General features: G+C 39.6%; 6 protein-coding genes across 6 annotated transcripts; 1 reads left to right on the top strand and 5 right to left on the bottom strand.

The window, feature by feature from the left end:
* Positions 1-618: 618 nt before the first annotated feature.
* On the bottom strand, positions 619-3,103 carry LOC104747556 (ankyrin repeat domain-containing protein 2B). Its single transcript, XM_010469208.3, has 9 exons — positions 2,922-3,103; positions 2,737-2,795; positions 2,490-2,629; positions 2,164-2,376; positions 1,839-1,987; positions 1,592-1,748; positions 1,373-1,465; positions 964-1,103; positions 619-874 (listed from the first exon to the last, which is right to left on the bottom strand). The coding sequence occupies exons 2-9, from the start codon at positions 2,774-2,776 to the stop codon at positions 775-777; spliced, it is 1,032 nt and encodes a 343-aa protein (XP_010467510.1). The 5' UTR covers positions 2,777-2,795; positions 2,922-3,103; the 3' UTR covers positions 619-774.
* Positions 3,104-7,548: 4,445 nt separating this feature from the next.
* LOC147927244 (uncharacterized) lies at positions 7,549-9,865 on the bottom strand. Its single transcript, XM_087489609.1, has one exon. The coding sequence runs from the start codon at positions 9,758-9,760 to the stop codon at positions 7,772-7,774; it is 1,989 nt and encodes a 662-aa protein (XP_087345735.1). The 5' UTR covers positions 9,761-9,865; the 3' UTR covers positions 7,549-7,771.
* Positions 9,866-12,335: 2,470 nt separating this feature from the next.
* Positions 12,336-14,642, bottom strand: LOC104747555 (AP-1 complex subunit sigma-1). Its single transcript, XM_010469207.3, has 7 exons — positions 13,961-14,642; positions 13,389-13,475; positions 13,201-13,292; positions 12,982-13,090; positions 12,844-12,879; positions 12,661-12,747; positions 12,336-12,563 (listed from the first exon to the last, which is right to left on the bottom strand). Exons 1-7 carry the CDS (start codon positions 13,961-13,963, stop codon positions 12,492-12,494), a joined length of 486 nt encoding a protein of 161 aa, XP_010467509.1. The 5' UTR covers positions 13,964-14,642; the 3' UTR covers positions 12,336-12,491.
* An 84-nt stretch (positions 14,643-14,726) lies between these two features.
* On the bottom strand, positions 14,727-17,348 carry LOC104747554 (3-hydroxy-3-methylglutaryl-coenzyme A reductase 2). Its single transcript, XM_010469206.3, has 4 exons — positions 15,993-17,348; positions 15,703-15,884; positions 15,280-15,620; positions 14,727-15,150 (listed from the first exon to the last, which is right to left on the bottom strand). Exons 1-4 carry the CDS (start codon positions 16,895-16,897, stop codon positions 14,899-14,901), a joined length of 1,680 nt encoding a protein of 559 aa, XP_010467508.2. The 5' UTR covers positions 16,898-17,348; the 3' UTR covers positions 14,727-14,898.
* A 2,038-nt stretch (positions 17,349-19,386) lies between these two features.
* On the bottom strand, positions 19,387-21,263 carry LOC104747553 (small ribosomal subunit protein eS4z). Its single transcript, XM_010469205.3, has 5 exons — positions 21,028-21,263; positions 20,614-20,691; positions 20,350-20,530; positions 20,151-20,248; positions 19,387-19,986 (listed from the first exon to the last, which is right to left on the bottom strand). The coding sequence occupies exons 1-5, from the start codon at positions 21,028-21,030 to the stop codon at positions 19,558-19,560; spliced, it is 789 nt and encodes a 262-aa protein (XP_010467507.1). The 5' UTR covers positions 21,031-21,263; the 3' UTR covers positions 19,387-19,557.
* Positions 21,261-22,099, top strand: LOC104747552 (uncharacterized). The gene is made up of 2 exons (XM_010469204.3): positions 21,261-21,645; positions 21,730-22,099. The coding sequence occupies exons 1-2, from the start codon at positions 21,466-21,468 to the stop codon at positions 21,901-21,903; spliced, it is 354 nt and encodes a 117-aa protein (XP_010467506.1). The 5' UTR covers positions 21,261-21,465; the 3' UTR covers positions 21,904-22,099.
* Positions 22,100-22,807: the final 708 nt, after the last annotated feature.

Here is a 22,807-nt window from a genome sequence, read left to right as displayed (position 1 = left end):
AAGCCTCCCAAACGTAGCAAACCGATCGTTAGATATAGATGGGGTCACATGCCTAGTGAAAGGACGTGATCCCCATTAAAGTAGGTTGGCCCCTGGACTGGAAGTGAACATGGGGTTCACTGAGAGATGGCAGTTGGGACGTTACAACTTTTTTGGTTATCGCACGTTCGTATTTGTAGAGTAGTTTGTCGGTTCGCCTATAGAAATGACTGAAATACCCCTATTTACATTTTAAGAATCTAATCATTTATTTGGGCTATGCAGATGTTTATTGACCAGACCTCATTTTGAGAGTGAAAACCAACCCCAATAGAAACCACGGTGAAATATAAAGCCCAAAAGAAAAGAAGGAAACATAAACCGGCCGGAAGAAATAGAAATTTCCCCGGAAACTAAATGGAAAACAAGGAAAACTAAAGACCCAAATCGCAAGAGATCGAAATCTTTACTAAGAACAAAAAGTTCTGCAGTGTAAGTTTCGCTTTTGGTTCTTTTGCTTCTCAATTATGTACCAGTTTTTAGGTTCTTTTTAATTTTTGTGATTGCCAAACTAAAGCAGCGCCGTGACAGTGACACAGAAAGGAGAAAAATATCTAAAAGAGCGAAACGAGAGACGAATTCAAGACAAAAATGATTTAGTACAAAACCATAATAAACTTGTTTTTTTCTATCTTTTTCCAGATTTAATGATGAAACAACAAACCCACAGCATACAACAAGGTTGCAATCAGACTCTGTGACACCCTTACAGGACACAGAAGAGACATATCCTTCTCAGAGGAAAGCATCTTTCTCAAGTAGTTTCACCACATCGAGCTGATTGTTAAGCTTGGCCACATCAATGGGAGTTTTACTGTCCATGTTTTGCAGAGTACTGCAAACAAACAATGAAACAACACTTGTCATATAGAACCATTTTTTTTAAGTTGTTTGAAATAGAATGTGTTGTTATTGCAAACTTACACTGCGGCACCATTCTCTAGGAGAAGGCTTACACACTCTTTCCTCCCATAACCAGCAGCATAATGCAATGGTGTGTTCTTGTTTTTGTCAACCGCATTCACATTTGCTCCAGCATCCAGAAGGACTTGAGCACATTTCATCTACAAACAAACTCAACCAAGGTCAGTTGGGTTCAAACCTGCCATTAGGCTTTTATAACGCCGTGTACTCACAAATACATTAATGGTAACTGTCAACTTCTTTCGTAAACAAGGCTATAGATAAGTGTGTGGCATTCTACTAAGTGAAGCAGAAGCTGCTATTCCACTAAGTGCATGATAGTAAAGATTCATAGTGTAAATTAGTTTTCAGAATTCTGTGGTAACAGTTGGTTTTTATTGTTATGATTTGTTTCAAGACTTTGTCATACCTCGCCATATCCACATGCAAAATGCAATGCTGTCCTCCCCTCAGAGTCTTCTTCATCTTTGTTACCACCAGATGCCAATGCCGCTTTCAAACCCTGATCGGTTTATGAAATCAATGCACAGTGAGTTTAAAAGCTAACCTCGATCAATGGTCCCAATTTAAGGATAAAATTCAGACCATAAAAAACATGAGGTATCAACAGTGTACGAAATCAGTTTACCTCCACATCACCGAGACTAGCAGTTTGGTGAACGATAGACTCTTCCTCTTCCCCTTCTTCAGCCTCTTCAGGTTCAGGAGCAACACTCTGGTCTCCTCCAACAGCTATACCCATTGCTTCACCCAGCTTTGCCAACACATCTTTATCATTCCAGTACCTACAACCATAAACAAATATCTTAGCCATACGCAGAAGTAAACCTAGTAATTTCTAAAGAATGATGAGTATTGTAATTTTTATAACATACTTCATCATAGCAGAAGGACCACCAGCATCAATCTCAGCTAGTATAGGTTTCAACTCCGGATCATCTTTCAATTGCGCCATACGCTCTGCAAACTGCTCTGTTGCTGCAGGGTTACCGAGAGCCTCCAAAAAGGGAGACATTTGTGGATCCTAATAGCCAAACAGAGATTCAATGCCATGATTACAACTAGAAGTGTTGATTAAGAATAATAGTAACAAGAGCCAAGAACAGTTTGTATCAAGACGCTCAGCCATCATCATTCACCACAACTCAAGTATAAGATTAAGACTAATATCAAGAACCGGAAGAGCTCCTATGAAAGTACCTGCACCAAAGCGTTACCAAGACGCTCAGCCATTGTCCTAAACTCAGGATTCTCCATAACCTGTTGCATGGTTTTCATATACTGTTCTGGATCAAAGTTAGGTAAACCTCCTTCATGCGAAGCGGTTGGAACAGATCTCTGAAGCTGCTCAGCTAACTGGTTAAAGGAAGGATCTTGAGCTATTTGCTCAGCTAGTTCCTTGATACTTGGATCCTGAATTAAAAAAAAAACCAAACCAAACCCATCAACAAAAGAATAATACAACCTTTGATTTATACTAATCAATCATCACGCCCACACAAAACAAAATACAACCTTTGACTTACATTGAGAATACCAGCCATGCCTGAGAAATCAAAAGCACTGAAATCATTCGGTGAAGGTGAAGGTGAAGGTGAGGGCGAAGCTCCTGAGCCTGATTCTGGTTTAGTAGTCTTACTCTCTTCCTTGGTATCGTTTTTCTCATCTGCGGGAAGCATGAAAACAACTATAACTCGAAGAAACAACCACCAAATCTGATTATACAATAACAATCGAATCTAAAATAATCAAGAGATTAAACAAAAGAGATACCTGAAGGAAGAAGAGTTGATTTCTCTGAACTTGAAGCCATCGGAAAATTACTTAAAACCCTAATAAAAAACGGACAGAGAAGATATAAACAGAGATTTGTTCAGAAATCAAATCAAAGGAGATCTCCCAGATTGGAATTGAAACATGATCAGAAAAGTCCAAAAGTATGGTGGAGAAGACGATACCTATCGAAGCTCTGAGGAACAGAACAGAAGAACCAAAACTAATGAAAAACCTCAAAATGAAAATGTTTGTGGCAAAGAAAACGGATATTCTTTTTTTTTTTTTGACAACAATAGATTAGCTCAAACGAGCCAATGCGTAGGGAACTTGTTTACATACAGAACACTTTGCGGAGAAGTGCGCGCATAGCGTGCAAGAAGATCCGCTTTTGAATTTGCATCTCTGGAAATATAAGATAAGGAAAAGGAAGAGAACTCCTCCCTGTCCGTCCTTATGTCATGTAGGTAAGTCGAGAAAGCCGGCCAGTCGTGCGGTGAAGACATCATCTTCACCAAGTCAGCGCAGTCCGAGTAGAAAGCCACATCACAGTAATCGTGTCCGATCATGCAGCGCATTGCCCAAATGAAAGCTTCCACTTCAGCGTGTAAGGGGGAAAGACTTTGCCGGAAATTAGTAGCACCCCTTCCTGGCCTTGGGTCATGGGACTGGATACAGAACCACCCTGCTCCTGCGAACCGATCATTGGATTTCCAAGAACCATCCACAAAACATCGGTAACCTGTAAAGAACAAAGGTAGAGAGCCGTTGGGCCGCTGTGGGCGGGATTCGGCTACCGTAGATTGGTCAGAGTTAACCCCATCTTCACCTCCCTCCTGAGCCTTATGCCAGGATACAGCCTCACCTTCAGCTATCCGGACCGTTTCCTCTGGGCGTTCTGTAATATTTTCGAAAACCTTTGCATTACGCGCCTTCCATAAATACCACAAAATCCACGGGAAAGCGGACACATGAGAGCCCGGGCTATTGGGGTCCAATAAATGATCCATATTTGCAAAAACTGACTCCACCGGAAAACACTGTGAACCGACCGGTACCTGGGATAATGCCCACACCTGACGTGCCGGGGGGCAAAGGAACAAGACATGATTTACTGTCTCGTCCTCTGCACCACAACGTGAGCAGGACAAATCACATGAAATGCCACGTTTCCGCAAATTTCGTGAAACCGGGATACACCCTGACAAAACCTGCCACATAAAATGGTGCAGTTTTGGTGGGCAACGCACCTTCCAAACACTAGCCAGAAGAGAAGTAATCTCTGGTCCGACCCCAACCGCCTTAAAAGGCCCTGTTTTCGTCAAACGGGCCACATGATAGCCAGACTTAACAGTATACCTCCCATTTTTCGTAAAATGCCAACCAAGAGTATCATCCTTGGGGCAGCTTCCTAAGGGCAGTGCACCTATCAATGCAACATCGCCAGGATCAAAGTGGTCCGAGAGCACATCCATCCGCCATGAACGTGTCCGAGAATCAATCAAGTGTGAGATTTTAAGAGAAGGGTCCTTAAAAGGGCCCTTACTAAGAGCTGGTCTCGGGGATTGAGCTGGTATCCAGGGGTCAGTCCATATTGAAATGGACTCGCCCGAACCAACACGTTTAATAAGCCCTTTTTGTACCAGAGAGCGAGCTGAAATTATACTCCTCCACCCGTAGGAAGGAGAGTAGGAACGAATCGGTTCCATGGGATCCGAGTTCCGATAGTACCGACCCTTAAGAACCCTGGCAAACAAAGAATCCGGATATTCAATAAGCCTCCATAATTGTTTTGCCAGCAAAGCCGAATTAAAATCATCGACATTCCGAAACCCTAAGCCGCCCTGTTGCTTACTACAACAAAGCTTCTCCCAGGCAAGCCAGTGCATACCACCCGTCCTTCCATCCGAACTCCACCAAAAATTTGCCACCGCACTGGACAATTTGGATGTGATCGTCTTCGGTAGCCGAAAGCAAGACATCACAAACGTCGGTACCGCAGTAGCAATCGATTTGATCATAACCTCCTTCCCTCCTTTAGAGAGCAGTCTCGCCGACCAACCCGTCGTTCGACCCTGCAATCGTTCCCGGACAAACGAAAACACTTTTGTTTTCGACCCCCCTAAACTCTCGGGCAGCCCCAAGTACGATCCCATACCACCCTGAGCTGTGATCCCTAGAACCCCTTGAATCTCCAGTTTTGTCTGTTCCGCAACCGTGTGACCAAACTGGATGGAGGATTTCGCAAAATTAATTTGCTGACCCGAGGCGGCCTCATAATTCCGTAAAATCCTCAAGATGGCCTCACATTGGTCCTTGGCGACCTTACAGAAAAAAAGACTGTCATCCGCAAATAAGAGATGGGTGATTGGGGGGCATTTGTTGGCCACCTTAATCCCTGTAATTAATTTTTCTGCTTCCGCCTTCCGAATGTTGGCAATTAAAACCTCTGTGCATAAAATAAATAAATAAGGAGATAAAGGATCTCCTTGTCGTAATCCCCTTTCCGGAATAATCAGACCATTCGGTTGACCATTCAGAAGAACTTTGTACTCCACCGAACTAACACAAAACATAATCCATCTAATCCATTTCTCATCAAACCCCATCTTGTGAAGTAATTTGTCAATAAACTCCCATTCCACCCTGTCATATGCCTTGCTCATATCTGTCTTAATAGCCATAAATTTCCCTTTACAAGACGGATTAGTCCGTAAGCCGTGAAACATCTCCTGAGCAATCAGGATGTTATCCGAAATGAGCCTTCCCGGGACGAAAGCTGATTGTGTTTCCGAAATAAGGTCCGGTAAAAGCTTCTTTAGCCGTTGACACATGATCTTAGAAATAATCTTATATCCCACGTTACACAAACTAATTGGACGCAGCTCCGTCATCCGAGTCGACTTAGCCACCTTCGGAATGAGACAGATATGCGTAGTATTCAAACCTCTATCAAAAACCCCCTCCTCGAAAAAACCATTAACTAGTGAGACAAGGTCTCCTTTAACAATCTGCCACGCTTTTTGGTAAAACAAAGCGGTCATCCCATCTGGACCCGGAGCCTTATCCGGATGCATCATAAATAAAGCCGCGCGGACCTCTGATTCTGTGACCCGGGCTGTTAACTGAGCATTGGCCTCAGCTGTAATCACTGGGTGTACCTCACGTAAGACCTCATCAAAATTTGTCGGATGTAATGTTGTAAACAGATCAGCAAAATACGATACTGCAATATTGCAGATGTCCTCATCCTCCGTAGACCAAACCTCATTTTTATCATAAAGACCAATGATCCGATTGCGGGCCCGTCTTTGCTTGGTCAGAGCGTGAAAGTACTTTGAATTTTGGTCGCCCATCTGCATCCATTTATTGCGACTCTTCAAATACCAATACACCTCCTCATCCTTATAGGCTTCCCACAGTCTAGCATTTAAATCAGCGATAACCGAAAGTGGAGTTGCATCGTCAGCCTGCGCGACAGACAACTGGCACTTTAGATCCTCAATTGTTTCCCTACCAAAAGAAACGTGGTCCTTACGCCACCTAGAAATAGCCCGTCTACAAATTACAATTTTATCTAAAAAATTGGGTGAGCTCTGAGGAGTCCCCCCAACCCATCCTGCCTCGATTGCCTCCATCAACCCTTCCTTCCCAATCCACCGTGGGTCAAACATAAAACGTCTTTTTCCCCGTGGCCTTTTTGCCCCTATATTGACCACAACGGGCTTATGATCAGAGGCAATCATAGGTAAATACTCGAGTACCGTATCTGGAAATAGATCATGCCAATCTTCATTGCCGAGGGCTCTATCCAACCGACACCGGATTGGCTTTTTATCCCGCCAACCTCGCCAAGATAAGCAATCTCCTAGGAATGGAAATTCCAGAAAACCACAATCTTGGATCATTCCATTGAAAGGAAGAAATGAAGACGGATGCCGTAATTTGCCTCCTCGTTTCTCATGATTACCAGTTAATTCATTGAAATCACCAACAGTAAACCATGGAGAGGACCGAGACACACCAATACGCAATAACCGCTCCCACACCATGTCACGGTTCTTCGGGACTGGATCACCATAAACGAACGTTAAATAAATGACCCGTCCTTTATAAACCGCTTCAATGTCGATTAACCGATTAGACTCAAATAAAATTGTAACATTAAAATCCGCTTGACTGTAAAAAAGTGCCAAGCCCCCACTTGAACCAATAGGTTCCACTGTGGTTAAATCTGTGTAGCCAAAATGCCCTATATATTTTTCCAGAACCACACGAGGCTGTTTTGTTTCCATCAAAAACAAAAAATCCGGGCGATGTTTATGCCATAGATCCCGCAGATTGCCGATTGTTGCCTTGTTACCTAGGCCTTGACAATTCCAACTGATAATATTCATTAATTAAACCCCCAAAAAAATGTGGTTAAGACCACATAATGCTACCCGTCCAGACCACGGACAAATAACCAAAGTAAAGAACACCACTTTAGTCCGAAAACAACCAATAATATCCACTAAGGCCCAAGGCCCACAACACCAGCCTGGTCCGAGTGTGAAACTCCAAAAACGAGAAACAACCAAAGAAAAACTAAGAGGCTGTGGTATATTGATGCAATACCTTAGACCCCAGTCCAGATTGAAATTATCCCATAGGCATAATAAAAATCCCCAATGAAATATCCAACACACGAAGACAAAAACAGTGGTCCGAAACTGAGAGAAACGCTGTGACCAACAGGAAAATACCCCATAGTAAGAACAAAGACACCAGCATAGTTTTATTATTGTTCTTATGAAAAGGTTACAACAGGTCAGAGCCTGAATTTGCGAAAAAACCCTTTTTAAAGGGAACTGAAGCAAAAAACAAAAGTGAACCAATGGGGCACCCATTATAGTATTATTGAAACCAAGAGAAAGAAAAGGAGATATAAAAACCCGACTACGCCAGAACACAGTCTTCTTGTGGAAGAAACACCAATAACAGATGAGATGAATTAGACCCACCTCTCCTTGCCAGCACAAACAGACACTTAACATCAATTACCAGGATTAGTTGGAGGTTTTCCTCCATGAGTAGGACCTGCACTCCCTTGCACTCCTCCTCCCACCGTCGAAACCGACGAACCAAGTCTTTTGCGCGGCGAAGCTAATGCATAAAGGTTTCGCTTCTTAGTGCTTGCACCAGGAAGGACCCCTTTGTTCTTGACTGATTTGGACCGAGGTGGTAGAACCCCATTCTTTGCCTTGATTCCCTGCTCCGAAGCCGTATGGTCACCCTCCTCAGCGAGGGTATCCTCATCGTCATGAAGATCCTGCTCCTGGGACTCCCCTAGACCAGAGTCCTTGGTGACAAACGTCACCTCCTCATCAACGATGGGTTGAACCTCCTCAGAGGCTAACCCAGATGCGACCCCATGTTCCTCCATAATCGGACCCAGACCTCCGATCTCTTGTGCATCAGGGAGCTGAAACTCCTGAGCCAGCAAATCACTCAAAGCAGCAGAAAAGAGATCCTCCTGCTGGTCCTGAACCATATCCCGAGTAGTAACATTGTGAGTGTCAGATGCAGGAAAGAGGTTCTTGCACACCGGATTATTCTCACCAGAAGGGACCACAACAGTCAGCGGAAGAGCCCCCTGAATCAGAGATTGATCAGAAGAAACAGCAACCTCCTCCGTAGGAGACACCACAAAAGCGTCAATCAACTTTTGCTCTGTCGCTGAAAGGGAGATCCCTACACCCTCATCCGTACCCTGAGTTGGACCAACACCCTCACCCGCAATCAATGCAATGGTATCAGTCATCGGGACCTGTGGTGGAGCTTGCTCCTTTGGTTGAAATTCCCTACGGCCCCGTTTTGACTTGTGTCCAAAACCTTGTTTGTGGCGATGATTGTCACGCTGACCACCTCCAGCACCCCTTTCTCCTCCTACAGCAGGACCCTGGGGATGAGCCCCTCGCATACCTGAGCCAGAACCAGAACTAGAACCACCCGCAACTGCTCCCTTGTAACTCTGTAACCTATCCTCAGGACGAGGATCCGACCCACCTGCCTGTTGTTGTTTCCCCGTATTACCAAATAACGGGCAACGGGAAACATCATGGCACAGGCTGAAACACCGGCGACAATAGCCATATAACCTCTCGTACCGCAGGGTTACCACCGTTTCTTCACCACTATGGAACTCGACCGAAGCTTCAAACACTAATGGCTTAAAACCATCGAACAAGACTTGAACCCGACCAGTATCGATGTCAACCTCTACAACCTCTCCCAGGTCTGAACCAATGCTGCGGAAGGTCTCGTCTGCCCAAAAATGAAGTGGGACTCCCATCATGCGGACCCAGAACTTGATGAGGTACGGATACTTATGGTCCACCACCGGTTCCCACCTGACCAGGGAGAGCATCCAATGATCAAAGTGGTAAGGTTCCATCTTCAGAACCTCCAAAATATCTTCCTCTTGATCAAAATCAAACTGAAAACGCCCCATACCCAGGTCCGCACCCACAACCCTCTCTTCAATCTTCCAGATCTTTGGCAGCATAAACAAAAGAGCCTTCATGTCCTGCATCGCAGGGTTCATGCATCGACCAATGAGTGTCTTTGCATACCCTTCGATGAGTGCCGGGTTATCAAACCTTGGGACCTTAATCTTCAGCTTACCAGTAGACCCCGACAAACTCTCCGAAGACCTCTGAGAAACCAATAACCCGGTTTGAGCCATAGTATCCGTACGAAGAAGAGAAGAAGGACAAACAGAGAATAAAGGAACCAATAACCAACAAGTTTCAGACCAGGAAAGTTTAAGTGAATAGACAAAAGAACACAGATGAGTGTGAGAAGCAAAGACGATTCTAGAGCCCCTTTTATAACCCATTCCAACCCCCTCGACGTGATCGACCATAATGACGATAATCACAACAATAATTGACCCAAAGATTCGGCCAGAAACCGGGCAATAATTGACGATTATCGAACCAGAGGAAACCAGAGCAAAATCCGTCCAAGCAAATCCCCTCATCTGAGCCCCAGGATCCGTAAACCCAACCCAAAATCGCCATTGAAATCGAACCAGAGCAGAGCAGATCAAAATGTGCCCAAACCTGGGAAAATTCCCACCGTGAAATCCGCCAAAGAGGATTCGATCCCCTACCTGTCTTCCCATCAAATCACCAAGGCAATCCCATGGAGATCCGGAAATTCCCAACACAGGAAACCTCAAATCCGCAAACAAAATACCGAAATCAGGAGGAGACCGATAAGAGAAACCAAATAAAAACCCCCAGAATCTCGAGGCGAGATCCGCCAGATCGTAAGCTCACCGCAATCGAAAACCAAATCGGAAACCTAAAGACGCATCGAGAGAAAGAGATATTCTCCGCTAATTCTATTTTAAACCGATCTTCTTGTTTCTTTCTTTTTTTTTTTTTTTAGTTTTGAGTTTTCGAAAACGGATATTCTTTTCCCTCATTTTTATTATTTTTTTACTTTTAATAAAAAAAAGCAAAATATTTTGGCATGTGTTATATAAAAACTTTGTTTCAACAAATTTTAAATTATAAAAATTTAAAACATTTAAATAATTTTAATAAATATAATTGTAATTCTTATATGTATATAAAAAAGATAATACTCTTCCTAATTTTAAATTACTAATTCTATAAAAAAAAAAAATTAAATGAAATTATACAATCAATTATTAATCGTAAAAGAAATAGGATTTTAGATATTCACTATTTTATAAACAAATAAACTGTTGTTATAGTTTTTTCAAATACACCACCATTAAACTTTGTTATATTATTAAAGCTATGTGCAATTTTTTATGAACTATATTAATTATATTTTTTTTCTTTTTCTGTCTGTTTGTCAAAATTTAACTATGAGATCAAACTTTTAAAAAAATAATTACGTAAATTAGAGCATATATTTACATATTATGCATATATATATATATATATATATATTTTGGAAGTAAATTTTACCTTTAAATTCATAAAAAGTTGAGGAAATTTGATAGTCTATAAAGTGTTGATATTGTTACTTTTTCAATTATGAGATAATGTTAGTATTCAGTTTTTTTCTTTGAGAATTATGTTTCACTAATTTTTTTAATATTAAATAAGATATAACTTTGATACAATGCACATATATTTTTTTTATTTTTGAAAATTGTAAATACTATTTATTGGGATTGAGTACATAGAATTGAAATCTAATTTTTTAATGATGTAATAATATACAGTAAAATTGTACTGGAAAATGGAGTGCCTAAACTATAAATCCTGTTTTAAAAATATATATATATATGGAATATAACTTACAGTTTTACATATTTTTCTTATATTTGTGTTAATACACGGACCTAATCTATTATATATATATCATTTATAATTATTAATATCCATATGTTTGAAACTTTGAACTAGTCATCTCCGTTTAATATAGATTCGGTATTTTCTGTTTTCTATCCATACTATATCCAAGGAGACTGCGGCTGCAGCTTCATGGATTTGGAGGAAAATTCTCAAGTATAGGGAGCTGGCTGCAACTTTTTGTAAGGTTGAAGTAGGCAATGGTTTCCTTTCTTCTTTCTGGTATGATAATTGGTCTCCCTTAGGAAAATTGATTGAGGTTAAGAGTGATAGGCATCATCAACTTAGGGATAAGTCGGAAAATGACCTTGGCTGAAGCATGGTCTTCCCGCCATCCGAGAAGACACCGCCTAAGCTATCTAAATTCGATAGAGGATGCTCTATACTCTCAGTACCAAAATAGAACAGAGCAGCCAGACCTTGTACTGTGGCGAGTGAAGAATGACATTTATCGACCTAAATTCTCTACTATTGACATTTGGAACCATCAACCGGATCGGCTAAATGTATTTCTCACTTAGTATGTCTTCCAAGTTGTGGTTCATTCCATCTGGCAGGAACGAAATGGGCGATGACATGGCGAAGCTCCACTCACTCACTGCAGCCCAATTGATAAAGAGACTTGATCAATACTTCGAAACCAGTTCTTAGCTATTCAGCAGATGGGCGATCGATGATAAAAGATTACAACTCTAGCTGAGCACTAGATTATGATACTCTTTTATTCCATTTAGATCACAATTTCAATCACACAATGCATTCTTTGTAAAAACATTTCATTTTCTTTGAATATAATTTAACATTAATTTTTAAAAATATACTCTCTCCGTTTCAAAATATAAGATGTTTTAGAAATTTTTTTTGTTTCATAATATAGGATGTTTTCAAATTTCTATGCAACTTTTAGATTAGTTTAGTATTTTATATTATGCAGTATTGTTTCTAATTAGTTGAACTTAATAAAAGTAAAAACTTCTTAATATGCATGCTTTATTTAAAACATCCTATATTTTGAACGGAAGGAGTAAATCTGATCTAGATCCCTTTTAATTTGACATTTCCATTTAAATAAAAACGCAAGAACTTAGATGATTTTTCTGCATTGCGAAAAATAGTGGAATCACGTTTTAAAACGTATATATTTGAAGAAATATTATAACCATCCATCACTATGGCTTACGCAAAGATAAGTAACAATCACTACTAATAAACCCACAACGATGATTATGAATACTTCTTTTTTTCTAATCGATCAAACAAACACATGAGATGGCAAACAAGTGTGATTCAAAAGATAAGGATAAATCCAAACATTTTACTTTTTTTTGGCAAACATTTACGATTGTTTTAACTGCGTGAAAGAAGATCAGAAAGAGACTACTTGGTAGCCTGAGCAATAATATTGCTTATGGAACTTGCCTCCTCTTTCGCAGCTTCCACCAATTGATCCTTCAAATATCATCATAACACTCTATCATTAACTCAATCCTCAAGGACTAATCCTTTTTGTAGTGTCTAAGTAGGCATTAGGATTAAGAAACCATACCTGGGCTGAAATTATCCTTGCAACTGTCTTCTTGCTCGACTCTTGAAGTTCACCGGCGATCAACAGCTCATCCAGAATATAATACGCCTAGAACAAAACAACCAGATTCGAAAAATGCATAATAAAGTAAATTACAGAGAGTGTTCAATCACTGATCCTGAAGATTTGTGTATGTATACATACCTTGTGGAAGTTAAAAATCAAATCGAGTTCACAGACCTGAAGATCATAGAATAAACAGCTCTTAAGCAAAATATAGATGTTTTGTGAGATTACAATAGAGTGGAGGAAAAGCCATTTGGATGATAAGTGTTAACTCACACTGCCAAAGTAACGGTCAAGAATCTCGACGTAGTGATGAATTATCTCCAATACCTCTAACTCGTTATCCGCCTCATCAATGCACATGCAGAAGTACAAACTTGCATATCTACAAAAATACACAACCATCATGTTTATAACCTAACTAGTGTTTTTAAAAGTAGCGCAAGAATTTGCTGCGTATACATACATATATATATATAATATCGACTTTTTTACCTTTTGTAGACAACCTTGTATCCTCTCCATTCGATGAAATTGCAGAGCTTGGGACCTCGGTTCAGAATCACACCGCTAAGTTCGCGTATGACCTGTCGAGATCATGTTTCCAAATGTAAAGATCAAAGGCAAGCAAAGCAAAGCATGACCCTGTATTAACTCATTGACAACACCAAAGCTGTAGATACCTTAGATCTTTCCTTCTGTGTATAAGGCGAATACCACTTGGTGAGCCTTACTTTTCCTTGCCGACTAACTAGAAGCACAAAGTGTATCTGGAAACATAAACAGTAACCTCAGAGTTTTTCTTTTTTTTCTTTTCAGGATCATCTCACTAACAAGAGTCCTAGCAATTCCAGAAAGCATAACTCTAGTTACAAGCAGTAAAAAAGAGGGAATTGTGAGAGATCCAAGTACCAGAACTTGAAATCTATCTACCTACCATCACCATCATTCAGATTTCAGATAAACCGTAGCTAGTGCAAGCAAAATTCAATTTTCCAACAACACACAGAAGAAAGCAAAGAGTTATCAAACAAGATGTACAGATCTCTACAAGCTTCTTTTTGCCAAATTCAGAGGCACAATCAAATTTCATTACCAAATCAAAATTAAAATCACAATCCGAGATGCGAAAATTCAGATTCAAAAGTTTGTTGGTTTAATTACGAGCAGCATCGTCGATACTCGGAGACACAAAATCGAAGGCAAGATCCGTTAAATTCGAAACCCAAAAGCAAAGAAGTGTACAGATTGTTACCATTTTGTTGTTATCCGAAAACGAATCTGTAAAATCTCAGTTCCGATTCTCTCTCTCTAGAAGAAGCCCGATGATCGTCAAAACTCGGAAGAATCCTTCTTCTGTTTCCGGCACAAAGCTATAGGCTAGCAGGGGTATAATTGTAAATATAAGCTTCTTTTTATTTGACTACGGATCTTGTTCCGGGTCGGATTCATAAATTCATACACAGCGCCTAGTTAATACAAAAAGCCTCACTTGTCATTGTCAAACTCTCCCATATCACTCCTCCATCCACAACCCACATTTTTACATTTATTAATTTATGTAAAGTCAACAAAGACTCAAGTAGCTGTGTTAAATTCAAGCAAAGGGAATTATTAATAAAGGAACCTTTTGACTTTCTTGTTGATCCAAGCCTCAAGAACCATACCAACACCAACCCCACCAAGTGCAAAACTTCCATAATATCTAATAAGCCTTTGTATACTCAAGTCCCCTCGAGATTTGTTGTATTGCTCTCGTCACCAGATTAGCCTCTGCAGTTGGCTTCTTCTTCTGATTCTGATTCTCACTGCCCCACTCGTCTCCTCACCATCGATCCTTCTCTACTTCACTTCCCATAAGCTTCTTATTTGCATTCATCCAAATACCTCAAACACTCTTTGTAGAGCTTGAAATGTGAAACTAATAACACTCTTCTGATTTTTGTAAGTTGTGGAGTGATGTATATGTTGAGCTATGAGACTTTCAAAGAATATTATGGTGTAAGCCAGCCACAAAGAAGGAAGGACAAAAAATGACTTTACATAAATTAAGATTATCTAGAGACTTACAGAGTACAAATAGATAGAAAAGAGATCGATGAAGGAAGAAATCAAATGAAGTTAAAAATTACATCAATCTAATTTTTGGGTTTTTTGTTTTATTACTATCTGTCCTCGTCCGTGCTCCAAACATCATCTGTTGACTTGAGACGAAGGGCCAATGTCTCTGCTCGATCTGTTGTATTTCATGTGGCTCTTCACTAGCTGTCCAGCTGCAATAGCAGACATTAGTGATAGCTCTCCTGCTAGAACTGTACCAGCCACTATTCTTGCCAATTGCTGTGCGTTCGAGCCAGGTTCCTCGTTGTTTGATCCTTTCATTCCGAGCAGATTCAAACAAGCTGATTGTGATGCAAGTTGTGTCCCACCTCCAACAGTACCAACCTGGAGCCACATATCATTAAACAGAGAGTTCATGAGTTTGGATACTGCAGCAATACTAAAAATAACTAACGGCTTTTTGTTGTCTGTAATAATGGGTTTCATTTCAGATAGAACATGCAAGAATTATACCTCAATGCAAGGCATTGAGACAGAGATGTGAAGGTCGTTGCCCTCAGCTTGAATTTGGGTGATACAGTGTGAGCTCTCCACGTTTTGAGCTGGGTCTTGGCCAGTGGCTATGAACACAGCGCTGACAATATTGCTTGCATGAGCATTGAACCCACCAAGAGAACCCGCCATGGCTGAACCAGTAAGGTTCTTGAGCATGTTAAGCTCAACAAGAGCCTCCACGCTAGTCTTCAACACTTTCTCCACAATCTCAGCCTTAATAAAAGCTTCACAGACAACATGCTTACCACGTCCTAAAATCCAGTTTGCACCCGAAGCCTTCTTGTCCGAACAGTAATTCCCTGAACACCACATTAATCAAAAAGACTCGACTTTAATACGAAAATCAAGACAATAATACCACAGAAAGAAAGAAGAGTTAACCTGAGATGCCAACAACATCCATGTCAGGAAACTCGGTCTTTATGAAATCCAAGACATTCTGAACACCTTTGGAGACCATGTTCATCCCCATAGCATCACCAGTACCACACGCAAACCTCGGATATAGATTCCTTCCAGCAATCGTGCATGTAATCTTCTGAAGTCTAGCAAATCTACTCGATCTATACATTATATACAATGACAAAAAAAAAAGCAAAACAAGTCAGTCAGCAACAACATTCAAAAATCACCATGCTAGCACTAAAGGGACAAAGTTTCTCAAAACCCACTTGTTGAAAATGAGAGACAATCTCTCGAAATTAGCAGGATCTTCGAGATAAAACATGGCAGCAGCAGCTCTCATTATAGAAGGGAACTTAACAACAGGAGCTCTAGTCATAGCATCTTTCATCAGAACACTATTAGCACCACCAGACAAGTGAATAGCTTTACAACCTCTATTGGTACTAGCAACCAAACAACCTTCAGTTGTAGCCATCGGCACTGAATACTCAACACCATCGAGCAGCAAAGGTCCCGCAATTCCCACTGGGATCTGAACATACCCAACTGGCATCTCACAGCATTGCCCCAAAATCGAATCGTAATCGAAACCTTCCAAGGGAAGACCGGTTAACGACTTACCGGTTATCCTCTGAACCGCTTCTCTCCTAATCACTGCAGCTCGTTTGCAATCTCCGAGCTTTGTCTCCAATGAGTAAGACGGGATGGTTCCTTGGACCACCGATTTAACAATCTCTTCATCTTCCACCGAAACAAGATCCGAATCAGGGGAATGATGAACAACGGAGCAATCTAGGGATTGACCACAGGGGACCTTCCTCCGCAAATCATCGTCGTTAACCCAAACATCATCATCGGAAGAAGATCGGAAAATAAGGTCGATACCGAAGAAACCAAGGAGGTAGATGAAGGAAGCAACGAAACCAAAGAGAGCGGAGATCTCGGAGAGGTCAACGACGTGAAGAGGCGTCGAGTTACGGATCTTCTCACGCCATCGGCTGAGGAGGAAATAAACAGTAGCGAAGAAGAGAGCGAGGAAGAAAGTGTTGGTCAGGTATAACGGAAGAGGAAGCGCGTCAGAGGCTTTACGAGGGGGAGAAGAAGCGACGGCGACACTGGAGGTTTCTTCGTCGTTGTTTTTGATCGGGAATCTACGACGGAGATCCTCCATTGACGCCGGAGACAACAAAAAGTTTTGATTTTTTTTTTAGTGGTTGTGAGGAATTTTTGGGCTCCAAAAAGTGTGAGATTGCAAAAATAGGGGGAAGAGGGTTTATTTATAGTGGTGGTGGTGACATCGAGATCAACGTCAATGTTGAGTTTGTGAATTGAGAGAGATGAGAAGGAGGAACAGAGAAGATGGTTCTATATAACTCTACTTGTTTTATTTATTTCCACTTTTGAGGATGATTTTAATTTTTTAAAGGGTTTAAGTTTTCTTACTTTTTGCACTTTTTTTTTCATCATATATATTGTTTTTAGTCCAAAACAAGTTGAACAAATTACTACAGAAGATGAGGCTTATCTTTTGGGATTTTTTGAATCAAATTTCAAAATTTCAAAGCTTTTAGTCTTTTTTTTCTTTTTGTAAGAAACAGTAGTTTTCAATTATCCTTGTTCATAGGAAACTAAAATTTTAACTAATAAGAAGAAAGATATATATTACATTCGAAGCTAAATATTGGATGGATGTAATTTAAATCTTATTTTTAGATTTTTTAAATTTAAAAGTTTTCTAATTAATTTTCACAGGTCTTTCCTTATTTTGCTGGATTTTATTATTCTTTGTTAACTTTAAGTCCAAAACCAATTCACATGGCATTTTTTTAATATATAAAAAAAATACTTGCATTGAAAATTACTATCAAATAAAATAGTATAACACTTTTTGGGATGATTATTAGGGTTAAAGTTTTGTTACTTTTGGGACTTTTTTATCATATAATTGATTAATTGTATAGAGTTATTGTTTTTAATACAAAATAAGTTAAAGGATTTATCAAATGTACTATATAAATATTTCAATTAGAAAAATAATATAACGATGAGGCGTATTTTTTTTTTGGACTTTTTAAAATCAAAAATTCATAACTTCAAAGCTTCTAGTTTTTTTTTTTTAAAGAAAAAATAGTTTTAAATTAGAGAAAAAAATAAAACTATTTTCCTTGTTTATATGAAACTAAAGTTATATAGCTTACATGAATGGATGTAATTTTAAACCTTTATTTTTGGCCTTTTCAAATTTAATACTAGTTTTTCTGTTAAATTTTCACAAGTCTTTTTCTTAGTTTGCTGGATTTGCTTATATTCATTGTAAACTTACCACGTTGAGTCCACAACCAATTCACAATCACATGACATGTTTTTAAAACTTGCATCAACCCATATTAAACAGCATACAGCCCGAAATAGAAATAGCTTTTAAAAATATATTTTGTAAGTGATGACTATTCTCTTCTTTGATATTGTTATAAAATCTCGAGCTTAAATATATTTTGCATGCATTACGGTGGATACATTGTTTTGAAAATACCTGAGTGTTTTCTTGCATTTCCGAGGCACTTTGGTTCTACATTGACGTCAGTGTCGACTTTTGTTGTTATCTTCTTATTATTATTATTATTATTATTTTTGTTTGACCATGTCACCAAGAACAAGAATCTTTGAGCATCTGTGATTAACGATTCTATAAGATTGATTATAATTAACACTCCACTATCACGTGAACTTAGCGACAGTAAGGGTATAATAATAACCATTTCTGGAGTCTGGAGTATTCTTAAAGTAGACACGTAGGCTTTGTGCACCAAAACCAATGTTAAGACTTTTCTTAAACATTCACTCATAAGAAAAACATTTTCAATCAAATTATTCTAATCGGTTAAAAAACTAAGGGTGAAAAATGATTACAAGAACAAGAAATAAATCCACTTTTAGATTACTACTCTGCTAGCACTATTCATACACTAACACAAGAGGTCTCTAAACATATATCAAGAATTCCAGATCCATCCACCCGATTTATGAGAAATATGAAAAGCACAATCATTATTTTACCAAATGTATAAATGTGACAATTGTCTTACTGTTAGTACCCGAGGTTGGGATTTCACTAGTAATAAGAATGTGGCCTTTAAATAGTAGAGATTCTAGAGGCAATTCAATAACTATCAGAAGAAACCAAATTGAAGTTATAACTCGTGACTAAAGGTCCCAAAATAGCACATAATAATCCCAAAAGACAAGTATGAAAACCAAAGTAAACTCAACTCATCCAAAGTGCTACAAACTAAAGCATGGTTTGTTCTGAAACACAGAGTATATCATCTTCGAGAAAGGAAGGATTCGAAAATAATCACTCCACTATCACGTGAACTTGGCGACAGTAACGATACAACCATGAATGGAGAATTCTTAAAGTAGACACGTAAGAGTGTAGGCTTGCACCCAAATTAATGTAAGACTTTTCTTGAACATACACCTATAACCTTGTTTCCCACACCAAAATATGACATCGAGATCGGAAAATTGTAGAACTATTCGGTATATTTTGACCACATGTTTTAGATGAGACATTTGTCTTATTGTTATTATACAGGGGTTGTGATTTCTCTAGGATTAATAAAATGTGACCCAGAGATACTAAGGCAATTCAAAAACTATCGGAAGTAACAAGGTTGAAGTCCAAACTCGCAAGTAGCACAAAAGGTCCAAAAAAAATAGCTCATAAAAATCCCAAAAGATAAAGTTTTGAAACGAAAGTAAAACTCATAAAGAGTGTTGCAAACTAACGCATAGTTTGTTCTGAAAATTGGGAAACAGAGTACAGTATTAAGCAGCTTGTTGAGCAGAAAGTCTCTTCCTGGCTTCCTCAATGATGGTCAACTTAATACCTTTACCCTTTGGAAGAGACACCCATGGCTTTGTTCCTTTGCCAAGAGTGAACACATTTCCCAACCTTGTAGCAAACTCATGACCTGTTGAGTCTTGGATGTGGATGGTCTCGAAACTTCCCTTGTGCTTCTCACGGTTCTTAATCACACCAACACGCCCTCTGTTTCTTCCTCCGGTGACCATAACTACATTGCCCACATCGAACTTGATGAACTCCACAATCTTGTTTTCTTCAAGGTCGAGCTTGATGGTGTCGTTAGGCTTGATGAGCGGGTCGGGGTAACGGATGGTGCGACCATCATATGTGTTCAAGTAGGGAATGCCCTTCTGACCAAACTGGATAGATCTCACCTTGCAAAGCTTGAACTGCACAACAACAAATGAGGATACTTGTTAGAAAATATTACAAACTAGTAATCAAAATGAAGATTCATCGAACCTCCAACGTAAGTCTAAAGCAATGAATACAGCCTTAACTAAGTTTCAAGGGGTTCAGTATTTGGGAATGCAAGGGATTTAGGAGAACAAACCTTAGCTTCCTCATCCTTGATGGAGTGGAGACGGAAACGTCCCTTGGTGTCATACAAAAGACGGAAGTTCTCATTTGTTTTTGGAATAGAAACAACATCTGGGAATAAATTATACATCCTTATTTAGATCACTCATCAAAGAAGCAGAGACAAAAGGGCATAATCATCAAGTAACAAAAACAAACACATCCAGACTCACCCATAAAACCAGCAGGGTAAGTCTTGTCAGTCCTCACTTTCCCATCAACCTGAATATGCCTTTGCATCAAGATCGAAATCACTTCTCTGTAAGTCAGAGCATACTTCAACCTGTTCCTGATGATAAGGACAAGGGGTAGACACTCCCTAGACTTGTGTGGTCCAGAAGACGGCTTGGGGGCCTGGACATAAATAGCAATGATAAGCACCAAATCAAATGAAAACTAAGCCCTAATAAGATCTCAAACCAACACAAGTGACTTACAAAAGCACCACCAAGTTTGTCAAGCATCCAATGCTTAGGAGCATTGAGCCTCTTCAAATGCTTCTTCAATCCTCTTGCCTGCAGAAATATACAAAAATACAGAAATCAGAACACATCACATCTTTATAAAACCTCAATCACTAACAAAGTCCCATCATTCAAGACCTCAAATCAAAGGATAACCGAATCCTATCTTCTGAGATCTCAACAACGCCATTTTCAAATCGATCACAAATCGCACAAAGAAATTAACTTTACATAGTTACATCGAAATGCTATCTAGTTACAAACAGAGATTTGATAGTACCGCACTAAACGAATCCACAGATTGAGACAAACTATCCAAACCAAAGAGAACTCATGGAAAAAACGCTTAAAGAATATATGAGACTAAGAGAGACAAAGATGACGAACCATGTTTGCAGCGTATGAGTTCTGACTCCTCCGCGGCTAAAGCAAACCACTCTCACTTATTTCTTCTAGGGTTTGAAAGAAGAGGAGAGTAACACAAAACCCTAATTTTTAACATGTGTAATCCACAGAATCCTCTGCCACACGTGTGACCCATATCCAGTTATGTAGGCCCAATAAGAGCCCATTTGTTTTCACTCTTTTATTTATTTTTCCCTCTCTGAAGAAGATTAGAAAGGAAAAGAAAAAACAAAAGGTTGTGAATGTCTCTGTCCCTCCCCAATTCTCACGCAAGCTCGGAATCTCGCCGGCGGTAAAGCTCCGCCGTAATTAAAAGAGGGAAACCCGGAAGTGAGTTTCTTGGCTAGGAAGAGATTCTATTGATGTGTAGAAGCGAAGGAAGAGGAGAATTGTAAGTAGTTAGAATTTGTGAAGGAGACGATGTCGCTGAGGATTAAATTAGTGGTTGATAAGTTCGTGGAGGAGCTGAAGCAAGCACTTGACGCTGATATACAAGATCGGATCATGAAGGAGAGAGAGATGCAGAGTTATATCGAAGAGCGTGAGCGTGAAGTCGCTGAACGAGAAGCTGCCTGGAAAGCTGAGCTCTCTCGCCGTGAGGTTCGTTATGTTTTTTTGAATTCTGAATTTTTAGGGTTTTTGGGGAAATCTGTGTGTGGATTCTAATTTTGTGAATTTGGACAGACGGAGATCGCTAGACAGGAAGCGAGGTTGAAGATGGAGAGAGAGAATCTGGAGAAGGAGAAGAGCGTTCTCATGGGGACTGCTTCGAATCAGGATAATCAAGACGGTGCTCTTGAGATTACTGTGAGTGGTGAGAAGTATCGTTGTCTTAGATTCTCTAAGGCTAAGAAATGAGTTGTGGAAATTGGGATTAGGGTTCATAACGTAGGGCACAAAAAGGGTTAAAATGCTTTATGCTCCTTTCCATCTCTCTATATCTTGCCAATTCGATAAGGAGAAGATTTGTTATTTGTTTATGATGGATGAATTGGGTACTTGGGTTTGTGTAAATTATTAAATTCAATGAAGAAAGTATTGTGTTTTCTGCAAAGAGAGTTTGTCTGGATCATTGTTTTGTTCTTACTTGCTCTGTTCAGACTTTTGTTGATTGCTGTGTTTTCATACTTGATATGTAGAATTTGAGGTATTTAGATCACAGTCTCTCTGAATGATGGATGTAGTAGGCTTTTTTTAGGTAGTTTTTTTTTTGTGTTAGTATCATGGTGTGAAGAGAGCCAAAGATGCAAGGATGCATGAGTGAGAGTGATTAGGGTGATTATTTGTGTTAGTATTATGGTGATTTTATAATATACAAATGATTTGGGATAGGGAGATGAAAGCACTTGCGCTAAAGCTCATAGAATCCCTTCTCCTGTTCTTGCAACTTGGTACACTGAAAAAACAGCACCCAGTAGCAGGGTTAAACCTAAGAGGTTTCAGAACATAGTTGAAGAAGAAGGTTGTGTCTTTTTAGGTAAAATGTGATCTTGTTAGTGTTCAAGCTGATAGCCAAACAGATGAGTTAGGTTCCATTATCCTTTAGGCTCTAGGTTACAATAGTAATGATTGTCTTGCAGCTATAACATACATTGTGGTATATTGTACCTATTTCCGTATTTCTTGCTGGTTTCTTAATTTACTTAACATAGGTCCTTTTAGTGGAACAAAACAACGCACTTACGGCCTTAAGGGTTTGCATAGGTTTGTTCCGAACTTCCGATAGATGAATTCTTTCCTGGTTCTGTTAGATTTGCTTGAC

This window comes from Camelina sativa, chromosome 15, assembly GCF_030686135.1.
Source record: "Camelina sativa cultivar CO46 ecotype springtype chromosome 15, ASM3068613v1".
In the NCBI taxonomy this organism is placed as follows: Eukaryota; Viridiplantae; Streptophyta; class Magnoliopsida; order Brassicales; family Brassicaceae; genus Camelina; species Camelina sativa.
Note: the sequence above shows the minus strand (reverse complement) of the source record. Positions and strands in the feature narration are given on the sequence as shown.

Excerpts from the sequence above, each read along its gene's own strand:
- LOC104747553 (XM_010469205.3), bottom strand. Across the intron at positions 20,531-20,613 it reads ACAAACTTGGTGGTGCTTTT|GCCCCCAAGCCGTCTTCTGG; the intron begins GTAAGTCACTTG and ends ATTTATGTCCAG. Across the intron at positions 19,987-20,150 it reads TCAAGGATGAGGAAGCTAAG|TTCAAGCTTTGCAAGGTGAG; the intron begins GTTTGTTCTCCT and ends GTTGTTGTGCAG.
- LOC104747552 (XM_010469204.3), top strand. The coding sequence starts at position 21,466 with ATGTCGCTGAGGATTAAATTAGTGGTTGATAAGTTCGTGGAGGAGCTG. Across the intron at positions 21,646-21,729 it reads CTGAGCTCTCTCGCCGTGAG|ACGGAGATCGCTAGACAGGA; the intron begins GTTCGTTATGTT and ends GAATTTGGACAG.
- LOC104747554 (XM_010469206.3), bottom strand. The coding sequence starts at position 16,897 with ATGGAGGATCTCCGTCGTAGATTCCCGATCAAAAACAACGACGAAGAA. Across the intron at positions 15,885-15,992 it reads TTGTCTCTCATTTTCAACAA|ATCGAGTAGATTTGCTAGAC; the intron begins GTGGGTTTTGAG and ends TATAATGTATAG. Across the intron at positions 15,621-15,702 it reads GGATGTTGTTGGCATCTCAG|GGAATTACTGTTCGGACAAG; the intron begins GTTAACTCTTCT and ends TGTGGTGTTCAG.
- LOC147927244 (XM_087489609.1), bottom strand. The coding sequence starts at position 9,760 with ATGAGGGGATTTGCTTGGACGGATTTTGCTCTGGTTTCCTCTGGTTCG.
- LOC104747555 (XM_010469207.3), bottom strand. Across the intron at positions 13,091-13,200 it reads TACAAGGTTGTCTACAAAAG|ATATGCAAGTTTGTACTTCT; the intron begins GTAAAAAAGTCG and ends GTATTTTTGTAG. Across the intron at positions 12,748-12,843 it reads TGATTTTTAACTTCCACAAG|GCGTATTATATTCTGGATGA; the intron begins GTATGTATACAT and ends GTTTTGTTCTAG.
- LOC104747556 (XM_010469208.3), bottom strand. The coding sequence starts at position 2,776 with ATGGCTTCAAGTTCAGAGAAATCAACTCTTCTTCCTTCAG. Across the intron at positions 1,466-1,591 it reads CTAGTCTCGGTGATGTGGAG|GGTTTGAAAGCGGCATTGGC; the intron begins GTAAACTGATTT and ends TAAACCGATCAG. Across the intron at positions 1,104-1,372 it reads TTGCATGTGGATATGGCGAG|ATGAAATGTGCTCAAGTCCT; the intron begins GTATGACAAAGT and ends GTTTGTTTGTAG.